This window comes from Orcinus orca, chromosome 3 (genome assembly GCF_937001465.1).
Source record: "Orcinus orca chromosome 3, mOrcOrc1.1, whole genome shotgun sequence".
NCBI classification, from domain to species: Eukaryota; Metazoa; Chordata; class Mammalia; order Artiodactyla; family Delphinidae; genus Orcinus; species Orcinus orca.
This window is the reverse complement of record NC_064561.1, coordinates 93,655,949-93,681,369: the sequence shown is the minus strand read 5'-3', so window position 1 is coordinate 93,681,369 and position 25,421 is coordinate 93,655,949. Positions and strand designations below refer to the sequence as shown.

Here is a 25,421-nt window from a genome sequence, read left to right as displayed (position 1 = left end):
TAGGCCCCAGAATTGGCAGGGACTGAGGTAACACCAGCAGCTAGTGACTCTTGTCTCTCACTTGCCTTCTATGCCTCCCTCCCGTATCTGTTCCTTCTCACTCTAGAGACCAACTTTCTCTTAGTTTTAGCTTCATGATGCCAATCATAGTGACCTCAGCCTGAACTCTATACGATCTTTCAGTTCCAGCACTCAATCACCAACCAGAAATTTCCTTTGACTCTTATTTAAAATTGGCCCAGTCTTTTTTTTTTTTTTTGACAAGCCTCGCAAGTCTTTGGTCACTGGTCAGTTAATGATGAATCTCCCCTGGGTCAGGCATCTGCCTCTGGTGCAAACAGCCATGGTTAGGGGGAAAGACTGGGTACAGGGTTCAGTGACCAACAGTGAGACTAAGTGTCTGGATTCCAAAAGGTGGTATAGGTGGGGCAGGTAATGTGTGCAACATTCTCAATAGTTAGTTCATTTTTCACTACTGTTGCTTTATATTCAGTGGTCACCACCACTAGCGTAAAGTTGAGTATTTTTAATTAAAAAAAGGAACAGTCTCATAACTTCAAGAAAATAAGCAAATAGTCACAGATGTAGAGTTATCCTGAATATCAGAAGTGTATTTAGCACCAAGAACAACATTATACACACAAAAAAACATACAGGTTGAAAGAAGCATCAATGGTCTAACAAAAACCAGAATATAGTTTTATAGACCAAAGAACAGAGGAGAATGGCAGGAAAATGACCTGGTGGTTATAGGAGTCAAAGTCAATAGGTTTCAACACTACAAAAGTAATATTTAAAAGTTGGCATAATATGAAGGAATTAGAAATTAAAAAAAATAATTTATACTCTCTATTTCAACCATCAAGACTTTTGAAAAATTATTTTTGTTTGGTAAATGTGAACGATCTGATTACTGAAATACTCTTCAGCTCTTGGCAATTTTCTTTTTGCATTTGTGGGACTCTGTTCTTTTGCTATCTTAGATACAAGGAACCCCCTGTGATAACACGAATTCAGATATAGTGCAACTGGCTCCCTTCTGCAGCAAGACTCATCCCTTCAGTTAATTAACCTTGTGGTAACTAGTTTATGGAAAAAAAGTTTTCTGACTGTACTTAGAGTGCAATTTGATTCTTTTGGGCTTATCTTTTATTTCATTATTTCCCTCTCATTAACTTTCCTGCTAGTGCAAGGTTAACTTGTAAAGCTTATTCTCAAATACCAATTTGCCATAGTTAATTGGTTGGTTGTATACTAACAAAACGCGTGCATTTTTCTTTCATCTGAAGTCAATCTGCCTTCACTTCAAAGTTCTCTTTTCTTTCCCCTTTTCTTGGTGTGTGTCTCTTTTGATCTTATTGCAAATCCAAATTAGATATTTGCTGAAATTTTTGCCTTTTTGATAACCATTCCAAAAGGAACATTAGTCAATCCCTCAGACACAGTCATTGTCTTTAGAATTACCCGTTCATTCATGTCTGGCAAATTTGTCTACTATTGGGAGTTGCGATGGGCTACATCAGATTGTATAGCTCAATATTCAAATCTTTCCTGCCTAAAGGAGAGGGAAGTTTGGTACACTTTCTCATATGTCGAGTCCAGTTGTTGAGAAGAGCAGCTGGAACTGAAGGCAATCACTCAAGGAGCTTCGCTGTGGTGACACAGGGCAGTGGTTCTCAGAGTGTGGTTCCTAGACCAACAGCATCAGCATCACCTGAGAACTTGTCAGAACTGCACATTCTTGGGCCTCACTCAGAATCACAAAGTGTGGGCGTGTGTCTTAGCAACATTTTTGGTGATTCAAATGCACTCTAGTTGTTTTTTTGTTTAAACACAAAGGACATACATTGAGCATGTTTTCATATTACAACATTACAGAATGAATGTATGGATAAATTAAAAAAATACACACAAACAATAAACAAATGCGGCTTGGATTTGCACTAAGATCAAATGCACTCTAGTTTGAAAACCACTCACTGCCTTAAGAGTGCTGTTTGCTGCAGTCCAAAGATAACAGGGCACTGCCCTACTTCTCTTAACAGGTGTTGCAACTCCACGCTGGGCTCAGTATGCTTAGTATGCCGTTTGTAACAAGCATACACAGAATATTTGGCCTGCTATCACTTATGGCAGCACTCTGTGAAGTTCTAAAAGTAGAATTGAGATTTGCTCCTTTACTAATTCAGAGCCATTATCTCTAACTAGAGGGTCTCATACAGCAACTTTTTCCTCAATGGGCAATGCAGACTGATTGCACCTTCTCTCAGTAGGCTGTCTACCGGAATTCCTGAATTTTCTGGCATATGGAAGGCACCCTTTTTTCATTTTCAGCATTGTTTTTTTCCTTCCCTGAGAAAGGCGATTTTATTCTAATTGACTTATATCCCATCTCTTTCCATAAAAGTATTTGAAGTGGTTTATAAAAATTGGCACGAGTAACTCAAAAAAATAGAAAATCAGGACTAAAGGAAAAGGAAAGAAATTATGACCTATATCCATGTGTCCCTGTTGGATAAGGCAGCCTTTGAGAAAAATAGAATAATTTAGTATTACTACTTACAAACCATTTCATTCAGATAAAATTTGACAAAAATTTAAATGTAGATATACTCCAAAGGTCAGTAAATTGAGGTGTTTGCAAAGTGGTGCAATAGAAAGAGTATGGGCTTTGGAGTCAAATGCCTTATTTCAAATCACAGCACTTATTTACTGGCATGTTAGTAAATGACTTTAAAAAAGTCATGACCTGTAAATGATAAACACAGGTAAGGGTAGATAATTAATTACATGATGTGATTTCAAAGACACCAGGTAGATGTGCTTACTCCTCACCCCCTTTCCCAGCATCCTGCTATATCCAAATACCTTTTCAACACAGAGTGCATGAATTTTATTATTAAAAATAAATTTTCATTTATTCAACAAATATGTGAGCATTTATCATCATCCTTACCCTCTGATCATTCAGAACAAATTCTGGGAAGATATACTGTTAGATTTTTAAATACTTCTATCAGTTTATCTTCTTTCCTGAAGGATTCTCTCCCTGCTGTGTGAGGAAGCGGGAGCTGGAACACATACTCCACAAACCTACCTATCAAAAACAAAGTCTCCCTTAACAGACAGGGGTTTCTAAATAGCCTTTTGAATATCTTAATAGTGTTAAATCTACCTTTGAAGTTCAACATGATTTGCATTTTCTGAGCATGGCAAAGTGCTGATTATACTTGGTGCTAATCACACAGTAACATTTTTTTTTTCAGGAAAGGTTAAGTGCCAATGCATGGAATGGTTAAATGCCAACAGTCAGCTTCAATTGTTTTTATTACAGTAAGAGGAATTTTACTCTTAATGCATAGAATTTGAAGAAAAAAATTATATAAGCTTTTAAAAGAGGCCCTTTTGACAATTATTAATACAAATGTGAAATAAGACCTTTCAAACAAATACCGATTTCAGTAAGTTTATACATACAGCAATAATTTATTCTTAAATGTTCATTTAGTTTCTGTTGAGACACGATTCATGTCTCATTAATAAAAGAGCAGCCATCTCACCTCAAATACCAGAATATACAACAAGTTACAGCATAGCAAAAATTCTACCTACTTTCAGATAAAATCTAGTTCAGGTAAAATAGTTTCATTCAATGTTTTACAGTTACACAGATTTTTTGTTTGTTTTGAGCACAAAATAGTGTAAGTTGTTACACTATAGCTATCTATATGAACATCATGTGACCACAGAATTGTTAATCATTACTTCTGAAATTGAACCATCAGTTTCATTCATGCAGTAAAGCAAAGCAGGCTGGGTAAACTTGTTCATCGGGAACCATATTACTGTGAATTTCACAGCCACATGATTATGATGTCAGATGGACTCACAAGGACTAAAACAGAATGGTTTTTGCATAAATACCAATTTCTCCCTGATGTAAGTTTAGTCAGTTTATAATCTAGAAATGATTGATAACAGCAATATATCATATCTTCTATCTGTAGTGTTATTTTAAGACAAGCAATAATTAAAGGATGATGGGATGGGATGCTACTTAAATACATGAAAAACATACTGTACAAATATACTTGGCTTTACCATTTTCTTCCTAACTATCAAGAGTGCCTCCCAAAATATGACCAGTGAAGATGAAGTATACTATCAAATATGGCTTCCAGAACAAAAACCCTCTAACAAGAATCAAACCTATTTACAAAATTTTTCAGTCTTTTAGTTTCATTTGAAACAAAATTTCTTTTTTTGAATTTTATTTTTTATACAGCAGGTTCTTATTAGTTATCTATTTTATACATATTGGTTGAAACAAAATTTCTACATAGCAGTTGTAATTAACACTAACACATTCTTAGTTTCATCATTCCAGCTCTTTTTAAACAGATGTCACAAGGTAAGACCCAGAATGGCGTTTAGGACTTTGAGTTCCACTGGATTCTGTATTGTCACTTTTTGAATCTCGTTTCTTTGTGTTGTTATTCACTGGCGTTGGGATCTGAGATGGTCGGGCTGAAGTGCTATCTGCGCTGCTTTTCCTTGGGCTTGGGTTGTAATTAAAAGGACTCACTCTGGCAGCAACAGTCCCACTCGGTGAACTGTGCTTGCTTGAGCTGCTAGAACTAAATGGGGTACGTTCAGCTATTGAACTTTCATTAGTCTCTGATGCAGGGACAGGATGACTTTGTCCCGGTTTTCCCTCAGTTCCTTTTTGGTCTGGGGCATCTACCTGAATAAAGGAGTTCAGGCGGTTTTCCAAACCCATGGTGCGTACAGGAGCACTACCATTGCTCACATTTTGTTTCCCCTGATGATCTTTTGAATCTTTAGTGTTTGGGTTTCCCTTTTCTGAAACAGTGTCAATCACTGGGGGAGTATTTCCTGTTGGAGATCTTCCAGATCTAGGGTTGTTAATGGGGCAGTCCTCAATTCTCACCCAAACATCCTCTGTTTTAGAAACAGCAGGTGCCATTTGATAAATCAGAGTCTTTGATTCAGCACCATTTGCAGCACCTGAGGAAGTGGTCTGAGAAGTACTATTGGTGGGAGAAATTTCACTTTCTTTCATTTTTCTCCATGTTCCTTTTGTGGATACTTGGTTTTCTTTAGTTTGTTTGGTTCCTGAAGTAGAGTTCACGTGTTTTTCATCCTCACTTTTTGCTTTTTCACTAGATTCTGATGAAGCAGAAAGAATTGAGGATGAACTTCCAGTTCTCCTCCAAGTGCTTACTCGAGGAAGGGATGATGAGTGTTTGCTGTGCTCACGTTTCCAGGTTCCTGACCTATTGATGGGAAGTCTGGAAGGACTTTCAGAATGAGAGCGTGCTATGTCATGGCGCTTTACTGGTCTTCCATCATTATACTCTATGGTGGGACTGAGATTAGGTGGGAGTTTTCGCCATCCACCAGCCTGAACAGATGAATGTGTAGACAGAGACATATCAGGAAGGGAAGGACTTAAAATTGGAGTCTGTGCCTGGGACCTACTGGGAGAATCTGGTCTAGAAGATGGAGAAAGAGATTCAAATGAAGCGGATTCCTCCAATTTTCTCCTTAGGGTTGGGCTTGGAGCTTCTTTGATGAAAGTTGACTGGCGTACTAATACGGGTCTCTCTGACCTATCAGATTCACTTCCACTTGATTTAGTTGAAGACATTCTAGAAAGTTCTACCTTTTTATTGGCTCCATTGCTAGTACTCATTTGACTTAGTCCTTTGGAGGCAGATTCACTTCTTGGGATACTACTGACATTCTTGGATAAACCTGTTTGTTTGGTGAGGTTCTGTTGGCTCATCTGTCTGCCAGGAGATGTGTAAGACATTTTCCCAGAACCCGAGGACTTAGTTGAAGCAGTACTAGGGGATGACGTCCTTGGCAGCTGAGATAATTTGTTGGGAGGACTTATTCCATTTCTACCAGGAGAAATTGAGTTTCGCCCTGGAGACTGCATAGGTCTACTTAATGGCTGCTGGGCAGGTCTTGAAGGAGTGGAATCTCTAGATCCTGATCTAGAAGGCCCTTTATTTGACCCAGGTGTCTGGGATGCCTGCCTCGTAACAGGGCTTAATTCTGACTTCACTGATGGCTTGGCTCCTCTGGGGGAAGTGGTAGCTGCCTGACCTTCACTAGGGCTTTTGGAGGCTGGAGTCTTAAGGGGTGGGCCTTTTTTAGAAACCGGACTTGTACTTGAAGAGCTATTCCGAACTCCTGGAATATGAATCATTGTCCTACCTCGAGAGATTGAAGGCATGTTTGTTTGAAGGGGCTGTTTCATTTGGCTTGAAACTTCTGAATTAGATCGAATTTTTCCAGTAATCAAACTTCTATAAACTTTTTTCCCTCCTTTTATTCCTTTATTTTCAGATTCTAACTTCTTAGCTTCCAATGTACTTTTCTCCCCAGGTTTTAGAATTCGTGGGCCTTTATTACTTGCAAAGGGTTTTTCCTCTTGATCAGGTGTAAGATGAAATGGTGATCCCAGAGAGATTCCTGATTTCAGGGAAAGGATGGAATCTGAATCAGATGAAGCTTGTCTAGATAAACATGCGGCGGCAGCAGCTTGATGTAAACTACTTACTATGGAATTTGCACCTTCCTGAATAGCTTTCCAATCAAAATTTTCTGAATCAGGGGATAAACCATGTTCTGAATCTGGTCTCTGTATATCTTTCAAATCGAGTGTCAAATCTTCTGCTAATATGCCACCCATATTTCTGGGACTATGCTTTTCATTATCAGCCTTGAGTCTTGAAGGCTTTTTCTTTTTTGGCATTGCAGAACTTATACATTCCTGCAACAGGTCATCTTCAGAGTCAATACTGAGAGAACTGAGAGAACTGTTTCTTGAGAAACAAACAGGGGTATCTTCAACGTGAAATGATTTAGGAGCATAACCTGACGCCTGAGGTTTACTTGGTTCTCCCTGTGAGTCAGGGGGCTCTGTCTCTTTGATAGGTTCATTTTCCTTGTTGTTGTTGTTTTCTTGATCAATGTCACTAAGAGAACTTAGAGAGGAATTTCGGGAAAAGCAAACCGGAGTATTTTCAATAGCAAAATTCTGTAATTTCTCATCTGTTGCTGCCCCTCTGTCTGGTATATCTTTGGAGGGCTGGGGAAAAGTGGATTGCTTCTGCAGCACAGGTTTAGGCTGACCTCGATTTATTGGATGTTTTGGAACAGCTTGTGTCTTATTAGCTGATTGTTGGTTTGAGGTTAGTTCTGTGTGGTTGGTAACTTTAGCTTCTGATTCCTTACTTTCCTTCCCCTTTCTTAATTCAGCCTTTTCCCTGGAAAGGTCGACATCATCATCATCAAAATCTAGAGAACTCAAGGAATCATTTCGTGAAAAACAGTATGGAGTGCCTTCAATAGGTGTGTAATGATGAGGTGAGTCAAAAGTAAAACTTCCTCTGACTCGATCTTCATTATTTGGGACCTTATCATTGAAGTCCTTGGAATTATTTTTCAAGTTCTGTTTCTTTGAATCTTTGTTGTCTGAGAAATTTCTTTCAGCATTTAAATTATTTTTTGAGTCTGTAGTTTTTCTTACACGTGTCCTGTATTCAGTATTTTGTGGTATAGGTTTTACTGGTGAAGTAGGTTTCTTCTTCTTACCATCTAATTGATTTTTGTTAGTTCCAGATGAAGACATAGATGCTTGTTGGACCTGGTCCATTATCTTTTTCACACGGAAAGGCTTGTGACTTTTTCCTTTGGGCATAGCAGAATTAATGCATTCTGCAAGAATATCGCCTTCTTCTGTTTTATTGTCATCCAGTTCAGGTATAGTCACAGATGAGGCTTTCCCTGTTTGAGCCTCATCTGTACTTCTGCCTTCTGTAGGAATGGTGTCTCGTTTTTCAAATTCACCTGACTGTGTTCCTGCTCTAACACCTTCTCCAGCAGCTAACTCATTTGGAGGGGATTCTATCGTTAGATCACTTAGAGATGTAGCTGTGGAAAAGTTTATAGGTGTCCCTTCTACACAATACACCCGAGGCATATCATCTCCTGGTGTAAAACTAACATGCTTTTGTGTTTGTAATCTGTTTTGTGATGGCAGAAGTTTGTACACAGGCAGTTGACTTGGTTTCCTTGCCACAGGTGGAGGTACTTTGGAAGACGTCTGGGCTGGCTTTTTGGCTTTGCGTGAAGATTTTGTTGGCATGGCAGAAATAATACACTCTTCTAGTATTTCAATATCATCATCATCTGAATCATCTAATAGATCTTTTTCAGAATCAGTGGGTTTTTCTGCCTCTTTTCCCTGGCTTTCATTTGATTCTTCAGGCTGCTCATTTTCTGTTTCATTCCCATTGTCATTTTCCTGAACCGGAGGCATTATTCTTAATTCCACATCTTTCTGAATAAATGGCTCGTCGAGGCTCAGAGCACTCAGGCTAGATGAACAAGAAAATCCATCAGGAGTACTTTCTGTGGCAAAATGTAACAAAGCATCAGCATCTGGAAGAACCTGGACCCTCTGTACTGCAGCATTTACAGCAGCTTGCTTAGGGCCACTTTCTCTCTTCTCAGCACTAGGGGCTTTATTTTTAGGTACTTCTTGCTTAGTCTGAGCTGACTGAGGAGGAGGGGGAGGAGGGGTTTTACTTCTGCTTGGTGGCATGGTTTGTCCAGGGCTATCTGGAAGGTCACTGGGGCTTATAATGCCACTCACCATTCCACTGCAGGGTTCACTCTGAACGGAGCTGGCAATTGAACGACTCTCAAAACTGTCAAGTGAACTGACAGAAGTACATCTGCTAAACATGAGTGGAGTCTCCTGAACGTAGTGCTCTGGTGGACTTTTAGGTGTCTGAGCACCACTCTTTGATGGAGATTTGGCCCCTGAAGAAAATTCAACAGCTTTGTGCCTGGTTGATTCTGAAGATAAACCAGAAGCCTGGAGTCTGCTGGATTTGGTTCTAATGTGCTGTGACACTGTTGGAACTTCACTCACAGAATCTTCAGTTGACCTAGTTCCACTGCTTTCTTTTATTTCTGCTATTTGTAGGGTATTAGCAGAATCTGCTTCTTGTGTTGTCTGATCACACCCTATTTCATCTTCAGCTGATGACAAAGATGATAATGAACTACATCTTGAAAAACATATTGGGGTATCTTCTACACAGTAAGTCTGTATTGTTTCTTGGTTGATAGAGGGAACTTTGCAAGAGGAAGAGGTGGCTTTTTGGGTCTGACCACTCCTGCTCTGTGCTGAACTGTGATGGAGCTGATTCTGCCTCTTGGCATTAGATGAAGGTGTGGCTGTATTCTCACTGCTTGAAGAGATGTGTTCAGTTTTAGTGCTCTGTCCAGATGAATTCTTTGAGAATGAAAATGCTGGTTTCTGTGAAGAAGGAATGTCTGTGGTATATTTTAAACTATAATCAATAGGCTGATCCACGTGATGTTTCTCTTCATTATATTTTATGCTATAATTGGTTGGTCTCTCTTCCTCCTCATGTTGCTCTTCCTCAGAGTAACGTTCACTATAGTTGGTTGGCTTATCATCTTCATAGTCATCTTCCTGACACAAAGACTGATTTACATTTTGATTAATTCCATGATTAGAACCTACTCGATTTGTTTCTGAACCATTGGCTGCTCTTGACCTATATGGGGAAACACATTCTTGCTGTCCAAAATGTGGTTGGAACTTGAGGTGTTTATCATCAGTGCTCTCAGGATATACAGGATAAGTTGTGCTTTGACTCCTTGATTGTCTTTCCTCATTTTGTTTTATTTCATCTTCTATTATATGTTTGGGTCTTGCCCACCTTTCATTCTGTGAAGGACTTTGCCTTCCGGAGTTCAACTGTTCATCAGAATATTTAAGACTATAATTTATTGGTGTATCTAGTTCTCCATCATTATCATCCATATGATTTGCACTATGTATTTTATGGGCTAGGTCAGCTGGATACTGACCATAGCTGCAAAATTTACTTTCCTCATCTTCAGAATAGGATTCAACTGAAGGTTTCATTTGACCTCTTTTACCATAACCATCACTACTGCTGACACTATTTAAACTATCATTTGAAGATCTCTTGTATTCTACTTTGGCATATGGCACTGGACATGTCCTGTTTGAGTTTTCTGACTTGGTGAAGTTGTAAGAGTTTGCATGTGTGTGGGCGGTAGAGCTTCTTCTTAGTGCATTCCTCTCATCTGTCCCACAATGTAGTTCCGGGGTAGACCCAGAACTTCTGTCTTCCTGGGAGGTATGAATGGCTGACACTTCTTCCATGACTTTGGCAATCTGGGCTGCAGTGGTAGAAATCTGCAAACCTCGCTTCGAAGAGGTTCCTGGATTTTCTGTTGCTGGGTGGTAGTTGACTAGGCTAATACCTCGTTCTCTCTCCAAACTTCTATCTTTCTCAGAACGAGAACTATCTAAACTTCCCCTTGATGAAGAGGAGCTGGGCAACACTGTAGTATTTAAATATGGTGACAAGACAGTCATGTTTCCAGTATTAAAATTGTCTGACCTATTATCATCATGTCGATTAGTGTCAAAAACATAGTCACCATAGAGATTTTGCTTGTGTCTCTGCTTACTACGATGAGATGCCTTGGGACTTAAATTGTCAATATTGTCAAAAGTTTCTGATAAATGCTGAGCATCTAATTCTGCTTCTAGGGCTTTTTGTTTCCTGACATGAAGAGAAGGCAAGCTTGAACCAGGAGACATGATATTGGCATCCTTATACTTTGCAGGTCTATTTGCCATGAGATTCCTTAAAGCTGCAGCACTTCCCATAGCAATCATCTTGTGCTTTGAATGAATGAGGTTCTTGAGCATGCTGACTGCTCCCATGTCCCATAATGCTTCCTGATCTTTAGGATTTCTTGCTGAGAGATTCCACAAGGTTCCGCATGCATTACTGACTATTGTCAAACTGTGAGATTTCAAGTGTTGTAATAAGGTTTGTAAGCAATTATTCTCTCTTAGGATTTGCCTGAAATAAAAATATCACAAAAGTAAGGTAAAAATCTGTTCGTAGTAACAACAAATAAAAGGACAGAAAACAAATTTAAATCTAAAGATAACTACTAAAGCTTATTAACAACAGGCATAATAAAATTACACCAAATTATACTATAAATTTCAGGCATTCCCTATTTCCTTTTGTTCTATCTTAGTTCATTTAATGTCTATTGTTTTAAAGTACTCATCTGTCAGAGTAAAAGAAGTAAAAGCGTTAAGTTTAATCAATTCTGCATTTCCTATTCTGACCCAATAGCTTTAAACACTTTTCCTGAGTAGATATATTTACTTTATTTACATAGTGACAGAGTTTCTCAGTTTGAGGAGTACAGATGTATTATGAAATCTTAAGCTGAACAGGGGCTGTGGTAATTTAATCTCTGGATGGGCACCACAATGTTGACAAACTGAGACATCTCAGAAGAGGTAGACAGAAGAAACTGATTGACAATAGATCTTAACGAAGTCAGGGAGCACACTGTAAGCTCCCAGGTCAGCAGAATGACTTTTAGATAATCTTTCTGCCTCTGGTTTGATTTTGTAATACTGCCATTCCCCCTTAAAAGTGTTCTCGGGCAAATTGTGTATAGTCGTTATTTCTAAAAATAAAGTGAAAGAAAAGTTTTCAAAACATTAACTATAAAAACAAGAGTTAAGAGTCAGCATAATGAATGTTAGGATCTGAAAGAGCTATGGCTTGTTTAAGGCATGGTAAAATGAAGTTTAATGACAGCACGGTTGGCACTGGTGGGCTTTAAAACTGATAGGCAAGGGTGCAGTAAGCTTTACCATGGCGGCTCTCTAGCAGTCCAGTAGACACCTGAGTGCTTACTGAGTCTAAGAGGTCTTCTATGAACAGAAGAAAGGCTGTAAGGCTTGTAGCTGGTGCATCAAAAACTTAAAGAAAAGATGTTTACATTCTTTTCAAAGCCCTTTTACTAAAGGTACCTCATAGTCTTTTTGAAAATGAGAGAGGAACAATACAGGATAAAATAAATAAATATGCTGTGAAAGATACCCATATTTTTGTTGAGATAATACAGAGCTCAAGTTCTGAAGATATGTGCCTTGTACCTGAGGTGCCTCTTAGGCCTCACAGCTCTAACAGATTGGATGAATGGTGGTTGGCTGAAAAATATTATCATTATTGATGTTATGGCACCACTAGAAAAATGTGAACCATTGTACTCTCTGGATCATAACCACAAGGTTTTGTTTTTTATAAACCTCATATTCGTTTAAGCCATGCTAACATACAGGAAAGGATTTTCTTCTCTGTAATATTTATGACTTTCATTTTTTCTTCTACACATGGGTTATACCTCTCAAGTATCATTTATTTCTAGACATCTTTATGATACTATGAACTTGTATTAGAATAAATATGTTAATGAATAAATCAGGAATTAATAGTTATATTTTCATTGTCATAAATGTAATTTGGCTTAGAACTTGCATAATTACACAAAACACTGCTTACAGTTGAGTCTTTCTGAGAGTATGAATCTTACAATTTCATTTAAAAGTAATATAAAACCCTGTATTTACCTGTGGTCCTCATTCGTAGCTATCAAGCTGGACACATTCCGTAATATCCCACCTCCACTTTCAATAATAGCTAAAGTATTTGTCTGGCTCCGGTAAGTGAGAGTGCCAACCAAAAATGCAAGCGCACCATCTACGGCACATATATCAGCTTTATTCTCAGTGCAGTGTGCTGACAAATTCCATAAGGCACTCAATACGCTTTTGAGGGTTGATTCCTATCAAGAAACAGAATATGTGTCATCTAATTAGAGTTGGAATTTCCTTCTTATAACGTCTATGTTTACTCTATTGAGGAAGCTTTTTTTTTTTCCCCCCCTCTTTAAATCTTCCCTGCTGCCCATCCTTCACGGGTAAAGTATTAGGAACTCCTCATTTAGAAAAACTTTCATAAAATACCAAATCGGACTTAAGACAGTGATATCCCCATGAAACAAGCAGAACGCAATATTAAAATAATGACCTTTATGAACTTTATTCTAAGTGTTTAGATGGTGCACGCATATCTCACAAGAGCTTATATTAGAATATGAAACAGAACTGATGTGCATTCTGAAAAGATAGCATTTTCAGGACAACAGAAGCTAGAAAAAGCCCTCTACATGCCGATATGGAAAGATATCTAGATGTATCGTTAAATGAAAAGAGCAAGCTGCAGAGGAGTATGTGCAATCTTATTTGTATAAAAACACACATATATATTTATGTGTGGTTGATTCAAAAGTAACAATGTAACTTATTAAAAAGAAAGCATACTAGAAAAACTCCAATTTCTTAAAATCCCCAAAGAAACAAAGTAATTGAAAAACCAGAACTCCCTGGTATACAGTATCACAGTAAACTGACAAATTATAAATGCCACAGAAAATACTCTGAGTATACAATTAAGGATATTTGGTCAAAACTTGCCATGATCCTGATGTCAGTCTTTCTTCTTACTACAAATCAATCAGGGAACAAACAAACATTCATTAGAGATCTACTCTGTGCCTATCACAAGTAGAGGCACTCCAGAAAACATAGCAACTGATACTTGCTTTGAAGGTGCTAACTGTTTACTCTGGGGAAAAAAGAATGCAAAATCATACTTGAAACCAAGGGCTCTAATGGAAAGATTATTGCCATCTGAATTTAATAAAATAAGTAAAATATGTCATGGAGGAGAGCAGCTCTGCAGAAGAAAAGACATGTACATTCAGAGAGAAGGCAGGGGAAGTAGGAGGAAAGGCAGGGGAAGTAGAAGGAGGAAAGGCATGGAAGTGGAAATAAGCAAGGGAGGACTAAAGAACAGAAAGAAGACACAGAGGAAGTCAAAGTCCATGCTGGGGCATTGTGGGAAGTAAGGTCAGAGAGGTAAAAGAAGGCCCTGAATGTCATGGCAAACATTTTGGGCCTAACCCAATAAGGAACTAGCCATTGTATTCTCTTCATCAAGTTATTAAATGAATAAAACAATGTAGGAGCAGGTTTAGATACTACTTAGCAGGAAGCAGGGAAGAAGTGCTTTCACCACTGAAGATGTGAAAAGGCTAAGAGCTCAATTTTAATTATATTGTGAATAAGGTAAAGGTGGGACATTCAAAGTATCCTGAGAACAGAAAAAAATGGCAAGAGTTTAGAGGAGTGAGCTAAACTTACAACTGACCTAGAAGTGAGACTTGAAGGTAGGAACATAGAAGTTGTTCTTCAAGACTACATGTAGAGGGCCAAGGGTCTTGTTTCAAAGAAGCTTTATAGTTAAAGGAGACAAGGAGAAATGATTAGATGTTGGAAGTACAGGTGGTAAAAACAAAGGGAAGAGATTCAGTAAGGAATGTGATCAAAAAGTATCAAATATAGGTGTAGGCAGAAAAGAAATACCCTAGTTAATCTATAAGTCTAGATTTTGTTAGAAGCAATATATTAGAAAGGACTGAAGAAGGTATGGCCAGTTAAGAAATGAAGCAAGTAAAAAAAAAAAAAAAAGAAATGAAGCAAGTGACTACATGTTCAGGGTTTTGGTTCTTACAGGAAAAAGAGGAACACTGCAGAAGTTAGAAGAAGCAACAGACGATTTTTGCTTTCATTTTCAAAATATTGGGCTTCTTACAGATAGCTGAAACATAAAAAAGCCGACTTCTCTACACCCAGTAGAGAAGATATAGAAGACAAGAATAAGGGACTAACAGCTTTGAGTAAATAGCCACGCTTAGGGCACAGAGTGCAGGTGAAGGAAAGATTCTGCTGTGTAGAAGAGTAAGAGCCAGCGAATGATGGTAAAATGATGCACTACGTGGGGAACATGGAAGGTAGTTTTGGTTCTTGTGGTCATTAGTAGTAAATGAAGTTGACAAGGAAGAGATGACAAATTAAAAAAGAGAATAAGAACGTTCATAATGACGGCTGCACTGAATGTAGAAAAAGAGGGAAAAAATAAATTCTAATACTGCTAACCAGAGCAGGCCCAAACCAGAACTGGATATTATAAATTTCTGATGGGCTACTTTTTCCAAGATTGGGCCTTGCATTAAAAATTTATAGATGAATTTAGGGAGAAATGGTCTTTAAACTACTCTTCCTTTACAAGAACAGGCTATGTCTTTCCATTTATTATGGTCTTCTCTTACGCTTCTCAGTAGGATGTGTCTTTTAATCTAACTTTCTTCATTTGTAGCAATTAGTTTGTATGTAGATCTTTGAGGTCCTTGAGCGACAATAAAATAATGAGCTATTCAGCAGCAATACAAGTTCCCATAATACCTACAAATACATTAAATCTTTCTGAAAACACACAAGCTTGATAAGAAAGGAGTCTTAAATTAAGTGTACATGGGGCTAATTTTTTGGTATAATTTTATTAAGGTATAATTAGAGAACAATAAACTGCACATATTTCAAGTGTGCAATCTGATCATTTTTGATGTGTGTGTATACCAAGATAACATTCATATCACTCCCTCCACTTTCCTCATGCCACCCGTAATCCAACCCCAACCCCAGGCAACCGCTGTTCTGATTCCTGTCATTGTAGATTATTGAATGTATCAATAGGTCATTCTTTTTTTTTTTTTTAATAGCCAAATTGTATTCCACAATTTGTTTACCCATTTACCTATTGATGGACATTTGCGTTATTTTTAGTTTTTGGCTATCACAAATAATCTTTCTGTGAATATCCGTAAGTCTTTGTGTGAATTTAAGTTTTTGTTTCTCCTGGGTGGCCAGGTTGCATGGTAGGTAAATGTTTAATTTTAAAACACTGCCAAATGTTCTCTAAAGTTAGATAGGCATACCTCAGAGATATTGCAGGTTTGATTCCAGACCATTGCAGTAAAGCCAAGTCACATCATTTTTTTTTTGGTGTGCATATAAAAGTTATGTTTACACTATACTGTAGTGCATATAAAAGTTATGTTTACACTATACTGTAGTCTATTAAGTGTCCGATAGCATTACGTATAAAAAAATGTACATACCTTAACTGAAAAATAATGCTGTTGGAAAAATGGCATCGATAGACTTGCTTAATGCAGGGTTGCCACAAACCTTCAATTTATAAAAAATGTAATATCTGCAAAGTGCAATAAAGCAAGGTATGCCTGTACGCCACGTAACATTCCCGCCAGCAGTGTGTGAGAATTCCAGCTACTTAACATCCTTGACAACACTTGGCCAATATTTTAAATTTTAACCAATGTAATATCTTTAATGGTATCTCGTAGTTGTAATTTGTATTTTCCTGATGATTAACAATGTTGAGTATCTTTTCAAGTGCTTATTGGCTATTCACGTATCTTCTTTTCTGCAGTGTGAGTACAAGTGTTCTGCTGATTCGGTAGTGTTTTAAAGGTATCTTTATGCAGACCCTAAGTATATTTGAGTATTACCTTTTTTTCCCAGTTTTGAGATATAGTTGACATGTAACACTGTTTAAAGTATAATGATTTGACTTACAAACATCATGAAATGATTACCACAATAAGTTTACTGAACATCTATCATCTCATACATACACAAAATTAAAGAAATAGAAAAAATTTTTTTTCCTTGTGATGAGAACTCAGGATTTACTCTCAACAATTTTCATATATAATGATACAGCAGTGTTAATAAGATTTATCATACTGTATATTACATCCCTAGTACTTATTTATCTTATAACTGGAAGTTTGTAACTTTTGACCACCTTTGAATATTAACTTTATATCCAGTTATTTAGTTGAATACCTATTTCTAACAATTTTTCAGTTGATTTTCTTGGGATTTTCAGGTATAAAATAATTTAGAAAAAATACATAAGTAAACAAACAAAACATCCCCAGACTCTTCCTTCTCTGAAAAGGAAATTTTGAAGAGAAAAATATGTAGGCTCTGGATCAAGGAGGACTGGTTGGGTGAAAGGAAATTCAGATTAGCTAAAAAGACTTGCTTAGTTCCTCTCAAATTTAAAAAAAATTTGCTTAGTTTCTGAAGTAGATACACTATCTGGAGATTATTTCCTTCTGTAAACAAATTATTATTTGAGGGATTTCTCACCTTTGGGTCTGATTACCTCTTGACAGGGTGACTATCAGAATTTGAGGACTCAGGTAGATTGAGATTTGGGCAGCAAATAGTTAACACTCAACACCAGTGATTGGCAACGGAGGGTGACTGTGTCCCTTTTCCTTTACAGAGGACATCTGGTAATATGTGGAGATATTTCTGATTGTTATGACTGAGGGGAAGGTGCACTGGCATCTACTGTGCAAAGGCCAGGGAGGCTGCTAAACATCCTACAAGGCACAGATCAGTCCTCCAAAACAAAGACTTATCTGGTGCAAGATGTCAACAGTGCTGAGTCTGAAAAACCCTGACTTATACTAGGCTACCTTGTACAATCTTTTCTGGCTTAATACTTTAGGAGTTTGGAGCAGTCTAAGTCTAGGGATAGGTAAGATAAGAGGGTCAGAAATTAGTGAGTCTCAGGAGTGGGAGATGGCAGCAAAAAAGTATCCCAAGATGAAATCCCTATTGTAATACTAAATGTTTTCAAAGGTACCTTTTTCACTTCCAAAGCACATTCCATCAATGCTTTCACACTTCCAACTTCACGCAAAGTCTTTTTACTATTTACATCTGCTCTCCAAGACAGATTCCTCAAAACACTTGCAATAACCTGCAAATAAATCAATTTTAGAATAATTTATTTATAAAATTATTCATACTAGTTGCTTTCTTGTTCGTAATGTTAAGAGTAGAAATATATCAATAAATAAATTTCTTCTAAATGCTAATATAGTGCCAAAAGGAATTCCTACAATATAATTATTTTCCTCTATTTTGGTGTTAATGTAGCCACAATTTAAACATGAGATGCTAAACAGTGAGCCACAGCTTAAATTAATCTAAATCAGGGTATTAACCCACTAACAGCCAAGAAAAACATTTGAAATTCTAAGTAGTACCTGCTGTAAGTCCTCACTTTCAGATTTTAGTTGGGCCACAAGTGCTCTCATGCAGCCTTTCATAGAGCATAGTGTAGCCTGTAAAATCAAATATTGCAGAGGGTCAATAATAAGGCAACCTGGAGCCATGCTTTATTTTTGACTAAACTTCAAATCCAGTTTCAATCGTCTCATTTCAATCCTAACTAATGTTTTACTCATAAAAGAACTAGAACCAGATTACATAAATGAAAGACAAATACCCTCCTAATCCTTTGGTATTTGTTCTTTTCTTGGCAAACCGGAAAAATAAAGTGAATAAATGATAAGAAACAATAAGCAAAGGGTTTTAAAGTCTTTTATTTGGATGGAACCAACACGTGTATAACACTTGCACCAATCATCAAGATTTCCAGATTTTTGCTATCATTCCCAGGAATAGTATTTTAAATGTGATCACATAAATCCACTACTGTGTTCCATCTTTTGCCTTTGTTTAGGCATAAGACAACCAAATGAGTAAGGATATGCAGTGAGGTATGAAGTACAGGTTTTTGTTGGTCAGTGTTTAATGAGGAGAGTGACAAAAAGAGAGTCAGTGAAAAGCAGTTTGTATGAAAGTAAAATAACTCACACCAGAGATATCATAAGAAATGGATCTTATAAAACATACCTTGTTGGCTACATCTCCGAAAGTCAAGTTTGTCAAAGCCATTCCTGCATATCGTCTTAAGGTAATACTGTAGTGGTCATTAGTAAGTCCATACATTTCACAGTCCACTTGCAATAATTCTGCAATGGCCTGTAGTCCCCCTAATTTAAAAAGGGCAAGAGGAGAAAGATAATAATCTAAAATAAAACAAATGAGTACCAAGTTTATAAATTATTAGGAAAAAATCTCAAAGAATGAGAATATATAAATTTAATTTTGTCTTTAGAATTACAAGCTACAGATAATATTATAAAGGACTTTTGTGTAATATACTTATAAAGTACAAGTGACAACTATTCCATTTTCTGCCAGTTTCTCCACCCTCCAGCCCCTTGCCTTACTGAGTGAAATGAACATTATACTCTATTTACTGCACATACACTGTATCTTGTCACGGATGAAGAAGGCTATTTTCTAACACTAGGTCTTCCTGAATGTAAGCAGAAAAAGGTAACTTATTTTTATTATTAGGACTTTACAAACACTCTTCATTGTCACACACTGTGGCCTAATCACTTGAATATACTTTTATCTCCCAAATAATTTTCAGTATCCTTAGGAATACTAAAACTTCTCAATGAAACTGTGCATGAAGCAAAGCTTATTTGTTTTATGAAAAAGAATTACCTATTCAACTTATTACTAAGCTCTATAAAACCATTTTTAATTTTTACTTTTTTAATTCTTACTTTTCTTTGATACTCATGAAGTGTCAAATACCAATACTAGCATTTAGTATTTTCTTTCCCCTTGATTCCCACCAATGGGTATACTTAACAACGCCCACAGTGGTCAGCAGTAGGAAGGCAAGGAGGAAAATGAAGGGAAAGGAAAGGAAAAGACATAAAGGAAGGGGTGGTAAAAAGACAAAACAAAACAAAAAGACAAAAGGTGAAGCAAAATGGTGAGGGAGTAAATAAAAAGAAAAATAAAAATGCATATGGAGGTTATTCAAAATATTATTCATCATCAATATTAATCATCATGGGACTGGAGACATTCTTTTGTCAGAGAAGTGGCTTAGACAGAAAAAGAGAAGATGAATATAAACAGGCAATTCTTGGATACTGTAAGTCTGAACAATCAGGTCATTAATCTGAAAGAGGATCGGTACATTTTTGTAAATGATCTAGAAGGGTCAGTATGTAGATGAATCAGCAAGTCTGCAAAATAGACCAAGTTCTATCTTGGGTCAAGAATGCCAGGCCAAGGGATTTAACTCTTGGAACATTTGTGTAAATCTTTATAACTAGCACCAATGACAGATGAGTTTGTAAGTAAAAATTAATTTGGTTAAGGGAAATCCAAACCGTATTTAGGAAGATTTTCCTCCATCCACCCATGATGATGGGAAGATAAACAACCAACGAAAAAAACAGCCGATGTCTTTATGGAGCTTACAGATTAGAGCAGAGACAGCCACTGAACAACTAATTTAAGTGTACTGGATTGTGCAGAAGCACAGGGCAAGGTAACAGGTGAACTTAACCTAGATTGGGAGGATCAAGAAAATGGCCGAGGAAATAATGTTTAACTTGAGACTTAAAGGATGAACAAATATCTAAAAAGGGTGGGGCAGAAACAATAAGTAAGCATTTCAGGCAGATGAAACAGCATGTGCAAGGACTGCTGGGCCTGAAATATACAGCAACAAGGAGAGGGTCACAGGTGAGGCTACAAAAATGGGTAGAGGCCAGATTATGCAAGACTTTGTGTGCCTCACCAAGGATTTAAGGCAGGGGAAGGAATAATTAGATGTATGTTCTAAACAGATTCCTATGACTGTAGGCTGCAGAATGGATTATGATTGGAAGTGGGGGGACAAGTAAGACAAACTATGGGAGAACGGGAGAGATGACAGAGGCTTGCTTGGGGTGGGGATAAAACGAAGAGCAGTGATATATTTAAGAGTAGTGATGTATTTAAGAACCAGTGATATATTTAAGAGCAGTGATGTATTTAAGAACCAGAATTAAAGCATTTACGAGACATAGGGGATAAGGAATAGACTCGTGGATGTCTTCTAAGATTCTGGCTTCAGCAAGTGGGTTGACTGGAATGCCATTTTCTGAGAAAAGGAACCCTGGAATAGACAGAGATTTGGGGATGGAGGAGACAACAAACTCAGTTTCTGTCAGCTGAGTCAGAAATGTCTGAAAAATCATCTAGGTGAAGATGTCGAATGAGCAGTTTGAAAAATGTGTGTAAATCTCAGGAGAGAGAACTTGGATTAAGCTGTGAATTTGCAAAACACTGTAATTGAAGCCATGGAGTAGAGGATACTGCCCAGGGAGAGTGGAAGAAAGCCTAGTACAGAGCTTCAAAAAATTCCACTATTTATTACTTCGGTAAAGAAGAAGGAACCACCAGTAAAAGAACTGAGAGTTTTGACCCAGGAAACAGATCTGGGAGTCATTGTTGACCTGAAGACAGTGGCCTTGTGTACTGAGGAGATCACCAAAATGTTGAGGATTATAAAGCAGACGATCAAAGCCAAAACAAAACATACTATGCTTCATGCCTACATAAAATCCTGCCTGGCACAGCAGTATCTGTGATACTGTTTTGAGAAAGGCGAAATGATCTAAAGAAAATCCCAAGAAGGCACCTGACTACTTTTGTATGGAAAACCCAAAAATCTTAGGACTTGATTCTAAAAACAAAGATTAAAGAAGGATTTGGTCAATGCCAATAAAACCATGAAGAACACGGCTAATGAAAAAAAGGACATTCAGTAAAATTTAGTGTATCAGATAGAAGAGAGAGACCTTTATGACTTCAGGCAGGTAAAAAGAAAACCTTCAGTGAATTTTCAGGCAAAGAATCTATACATTAAAACTATAAATGGATTCACAAAAATATGATGTGAATTCATGAGCAATACAATAAAAAATAGGTTGTCCTAAGAAATATTAGGATGTTTCAAGGTAATGCAAAGGTCATGAACACACCTTCCACATTTTCTTGGTGTCTATGTTAGAGAATAGTGGTCCAGATGAACCAAATACTATCTCCTATGGTATCTCATAACCTTACAGATAGTAGAGGATCAATAGCTTCAGGTGACATTTAACAAAATCCTTAATTTAAACTTATCAAAAAGAGATAATAGAAAGATGATACTTAATTTTTAAAAAGTATATTACTTTTCTTTTACTTGGTTTAGATAGTCACCATTAGCATGAAACGCCTCATTCTAAAATAAATATTAGGGGCTCAGCATCAATATTCTATATATTGGTGTTTCACAAAATTTCCCGATCATAAGAATCACCTGGGCCACTTATTAGGTTTGATTCCTAGGTTCCCTCCTCCGGAGATTCTACTTTACTAAGCTTGCTTACCACGCACGGGCCAGAGAAATACATGGTTTGACAACTGCCTCTGGTGATCATTATGATCTAGTTTGGGAAACACTAATGCAAATTAACTATGAATTCCTTGAAAGTCAGGACCACATCTTAATCATTTTTATACCTAGTGCCTAGCACAGTTTCTGGGACAGAGCTGGGAATTCATAAATGTATACATTACTGATACTATGGTCTAAAACTTGCAATACTAATAGGTGCAAACTTAAATGACCCTAATAGTTGTAAGAATTTTCTTCTATGTACAAATGACGGTCCTAGCTGACTGGGCTTAGAAATTTCCCTTCATCCACTTGGGACTTCTTTCCTCCTTATTCCTCACTGTCAGATCCCTTGTGCTGTCTTAATCCATCTCCCCACGGTCCACACACCTTGGTCCTTCTTGTGCTCCAATGCAAATTCAGAGGCTAGGAGTGAGAAGAAGGTAATCCCCTGTGGCTACACCCCCAGCAGTCACACCCCCAGAGGCCCCATCCTGCTCCTCACCTGAAAGCCCCTGCCCTAGCTCCTGTGATGAAATGCCCCGGGTAGCCTTCCTACCTGAAGAAGGAAGAGGAACAAATACTGAGTCTAGATTTTACTTGGAAATTCAGATGATTAATGTGTCAGTCCTAGTCTATAGTTCATTGGAACATTTATAAAAACGTTTGCGGGAGCTTAAAATTGGATTCGTTTTCCCGTTGATTCATTATTTTCCCCATTATTACTAGCGTTAAAAAAAACACCCAAACTTAAAATTTCACCAATGCTGAGGCAGTACTGAGGAGGGGAGAACTCATAAGCTCGTACTCAGTTTCACAGGAGGCTGGGGGCATGGGGGAAGGAAAGAGAATCAAGTGGGCCGACTGCTAGGGCCTGTGGGAAGAAAAGCATGGCTGGAGGGCAGGCGGAAATCACAAAGTACACAGCCTCCCAAAGTGATGACTCTGAAGGAGACAACACTCATTTTTGGCCGTTCAGGTTCTCTGTGTTTAAGAGTGTCATGACTTTGTCACTTTGAAGATAAGTGATGAATGATAATGATGAGGGGTGGCAGGAATACACAGTGGGGGCTTGAATGAAATGTAACATAACCGGCACAAAAAGCAAGGGCACAGCTACACTAAGATGGAAACTCAGTGTATGGTTCTTGCTTGTGGCACGACTAGAGCGATCCAGTTCACATGAGATGGCTCAGCATGATGCAACTTATAAATACCACATGTGCAAAATGAACCTAGAAATCAAAGAAAAACCATTACATGAAAAATGGGGGGCACAAATGCAGGTTATATAAGGTTTAGAGTATGTGAGAACACATACCTAAGAGTAACCCTTCCACAATTAATGGAATGTTTCTAACATAAATCAGAGCATAATGCTTTTCCGTATTAATCAGTTTCAGAGATACCACGCTGCTTATCATGAAAATCCAGTAAAGTACAGATAACCATGAAGATAAATGAGAACCTTAATAATTCCTTCTGAAGTCTTTCAGAAGTGACTGAGTTCAAGAATAATTACGTAGCCTCACGTCTCAAAACAATTCAAATTACCCTCCCCATCAACTGTCACCCAGGGTCTACCTTGACGATAGGGGCAAGAATGGACCGTTTAGTATTTTTTCCAACCTTTGGCTAAGATTTTAAAAATCCAAGTTAGGTTACAAGGGTAGCAGTTTCTGCCACTTAGGACATTGTCTCCCCTGGAAACCAGAGTATAGTCATTTGCTACAAGGAGGAAGCAGATGGTAATAAAAGTTAGTGGCCTTATATCCTAATTCAACAATGATGAAAAATCTTTAGTATTCTTCTATGGCATTGAGAAACATTTTGTCTTACCAAGTTCATTCATCGCGTGTCTATGCTCCTCATCAAACGAAAGTTTCATTAGAACACACACAGCAGGACAGATTTGATGTTCAACAGGAGCTGGCACTGAAAGATAAAATTGACATAAACCATAATGCTTTGTTTTCTCAAAAGTAGTGACGTTTATTATACTTAAAAAATACTCAGGGCTCACTAATACATCCCTAATGCATAGCAGTTTAGTGAATCAACAAGTATTTGCTAAAGAGATGAATATATACTACAAACATGGAAAGGAAAACGTAAGGGTTTTTCTTGGTTCCACAAAAATGTCTACCTCTCATCAGCCTTTGACCAAGTCTGCTGGTCCCATGCAGGTTTATGCTATAATTCAAATAATAACTTAAAAATTATATTGGCTATATGAAGCAATAGAAACATTTTGGTATAAAACTTTTTATTTACAATCTCTATTTAAACTTAAAGGCATGTGGCTGTATACAAATGTAGTAGAGAAACCTAGTATAAACCTAGTATAGAAAGCTTACTATACAGATACCAGATAGTAAACAAAAATTTATAGACAAGGTGTCCAAGAAAATGTACCTGTACATTTAATACTATGCACAAAGTTTCAAAACTGTTACTTGAAATAAAAATTTAAAAAGCAAGTCTATTTTTCAGAAGTAATAATATTTATTCTATTTAACTTTTCTGAGAGTAGGTATTAAAAGCACAAAATGCGAGTCATTATATAATTGTGGACAAAGAAAACAATCCAGAGGACAATGTTCTTCCAGTAAAGCATCTTATAGTTCTCCTCATCCCTAGGACAAATAGATATAAAGGACATTTCTGCTGTACTCTATTCTTGAAAACTATTAAATTTTAAATAAATTCACTTTTATACCTACCTAAAAAAAAATCTGCTAAATCTTTATAGATCATGTTCTCATCATCACTCTTTCTCCTATTCCCGAAATCAAGATACTGATACAATAGTCCTTTGTCATGTGTGTGTGCGCATGTGTGTGTTCTTATCAGGTGAAAGGAAGGTCTTACCTTATATACTTACTGCTTTTGGTTCTTGCTACAGGAATGAATTAAGTTATGTCCCCAAAGGTCCCAACTCCCATGTTCCCTGCTCCTGAGGGAGAGGGGCTGGTGGCCAAGAGTTTCTCCCTGAGCAAAGAGCTGGGAGGCTGATCACCCCAGCAACTGGGGCCCCATGGCCTGAAGCAGGATGGTGCAGTAGGAAGAGCACTGGGCTGAGAGTCAGGAGATCTGACCTCTGATCCTGGCTCCACCACCCACTAGCTGTGAGGCCACAGGCAAGTCTTTTAGCCTCTCTGAGCCTCAGTTTCTTCATCTGTAAAATGGAGATGATATCTTCCCTTCCTACTTCACAAGGTTGTTGTAAGGATCAAATAACATATATAACACAGCTCTGTATCCACTGAGTAGAGTGATATGCAAATGTAAGAGATTATGGGTTGGTCACTAACAGCTGAAGGAACTTTTGTAAAGTCACTTTCTTGAGCTTAATCTCAAGAGATGGAGGACATAATCGCTCAAGTTCTTTCTAGATCT

At 37.6% G+C, this 25,421-nt stretch overlaps 1 protein-coding gene across 11 annotated transcripts in view; it reads right to left on the bottom strand.

The window, feature by feature from the left end:
- Window positions 1–585: 585 nt before the first annotated feature.
- The window catches only part of APC (APC regulator of WNT signaling pathway), a 141,143-nt gene continuing 116,307 nt past the window's right edge, over window positions 586–25,421 (bottom strand). For 5 of the 11 annotated variants that reach the window (XM_049707480.1, XM_049707485.1, XM_049707483.1 and 2 more), the window contains 6 exons: window positions 23,862–23,957; window positions 18,632–18,771; window positions 17,980–18,057; window positions 17,574–17,690; window positions 12,557–12,771; window positions 3,310–10,979 (listed from right to left, as the gene is read on the bottom strand). In XM_049707480.1, coding sequence (XP_049563437.1) covers window positions 4,394–10,979; window positions 12,557–12,771; window positions 17,574–17,690; window positions 17,980–18,057; window positions 18,632–18,771; window positions 23,862–23,957 — 7,232 coding nt within the window. In that variant the 3' untranslated portion in view covers window positions 3,310–4,393. Of the gene's footprint in view, window positions 10,980–12,556; window positions 12,772–17,573; window positions 17,691–17,979; window positions 18,058–18,631; window positions 18,808–22,527; window positions 22,582–23,861; window positions 23,958–25,421 lie in introns of all 11 variants that reach the window. The other 6 variants (XM_049707475.1, XM_049707477.1, XM_049707479.1 and 3 more) reach the window with 4 other exon arrangements.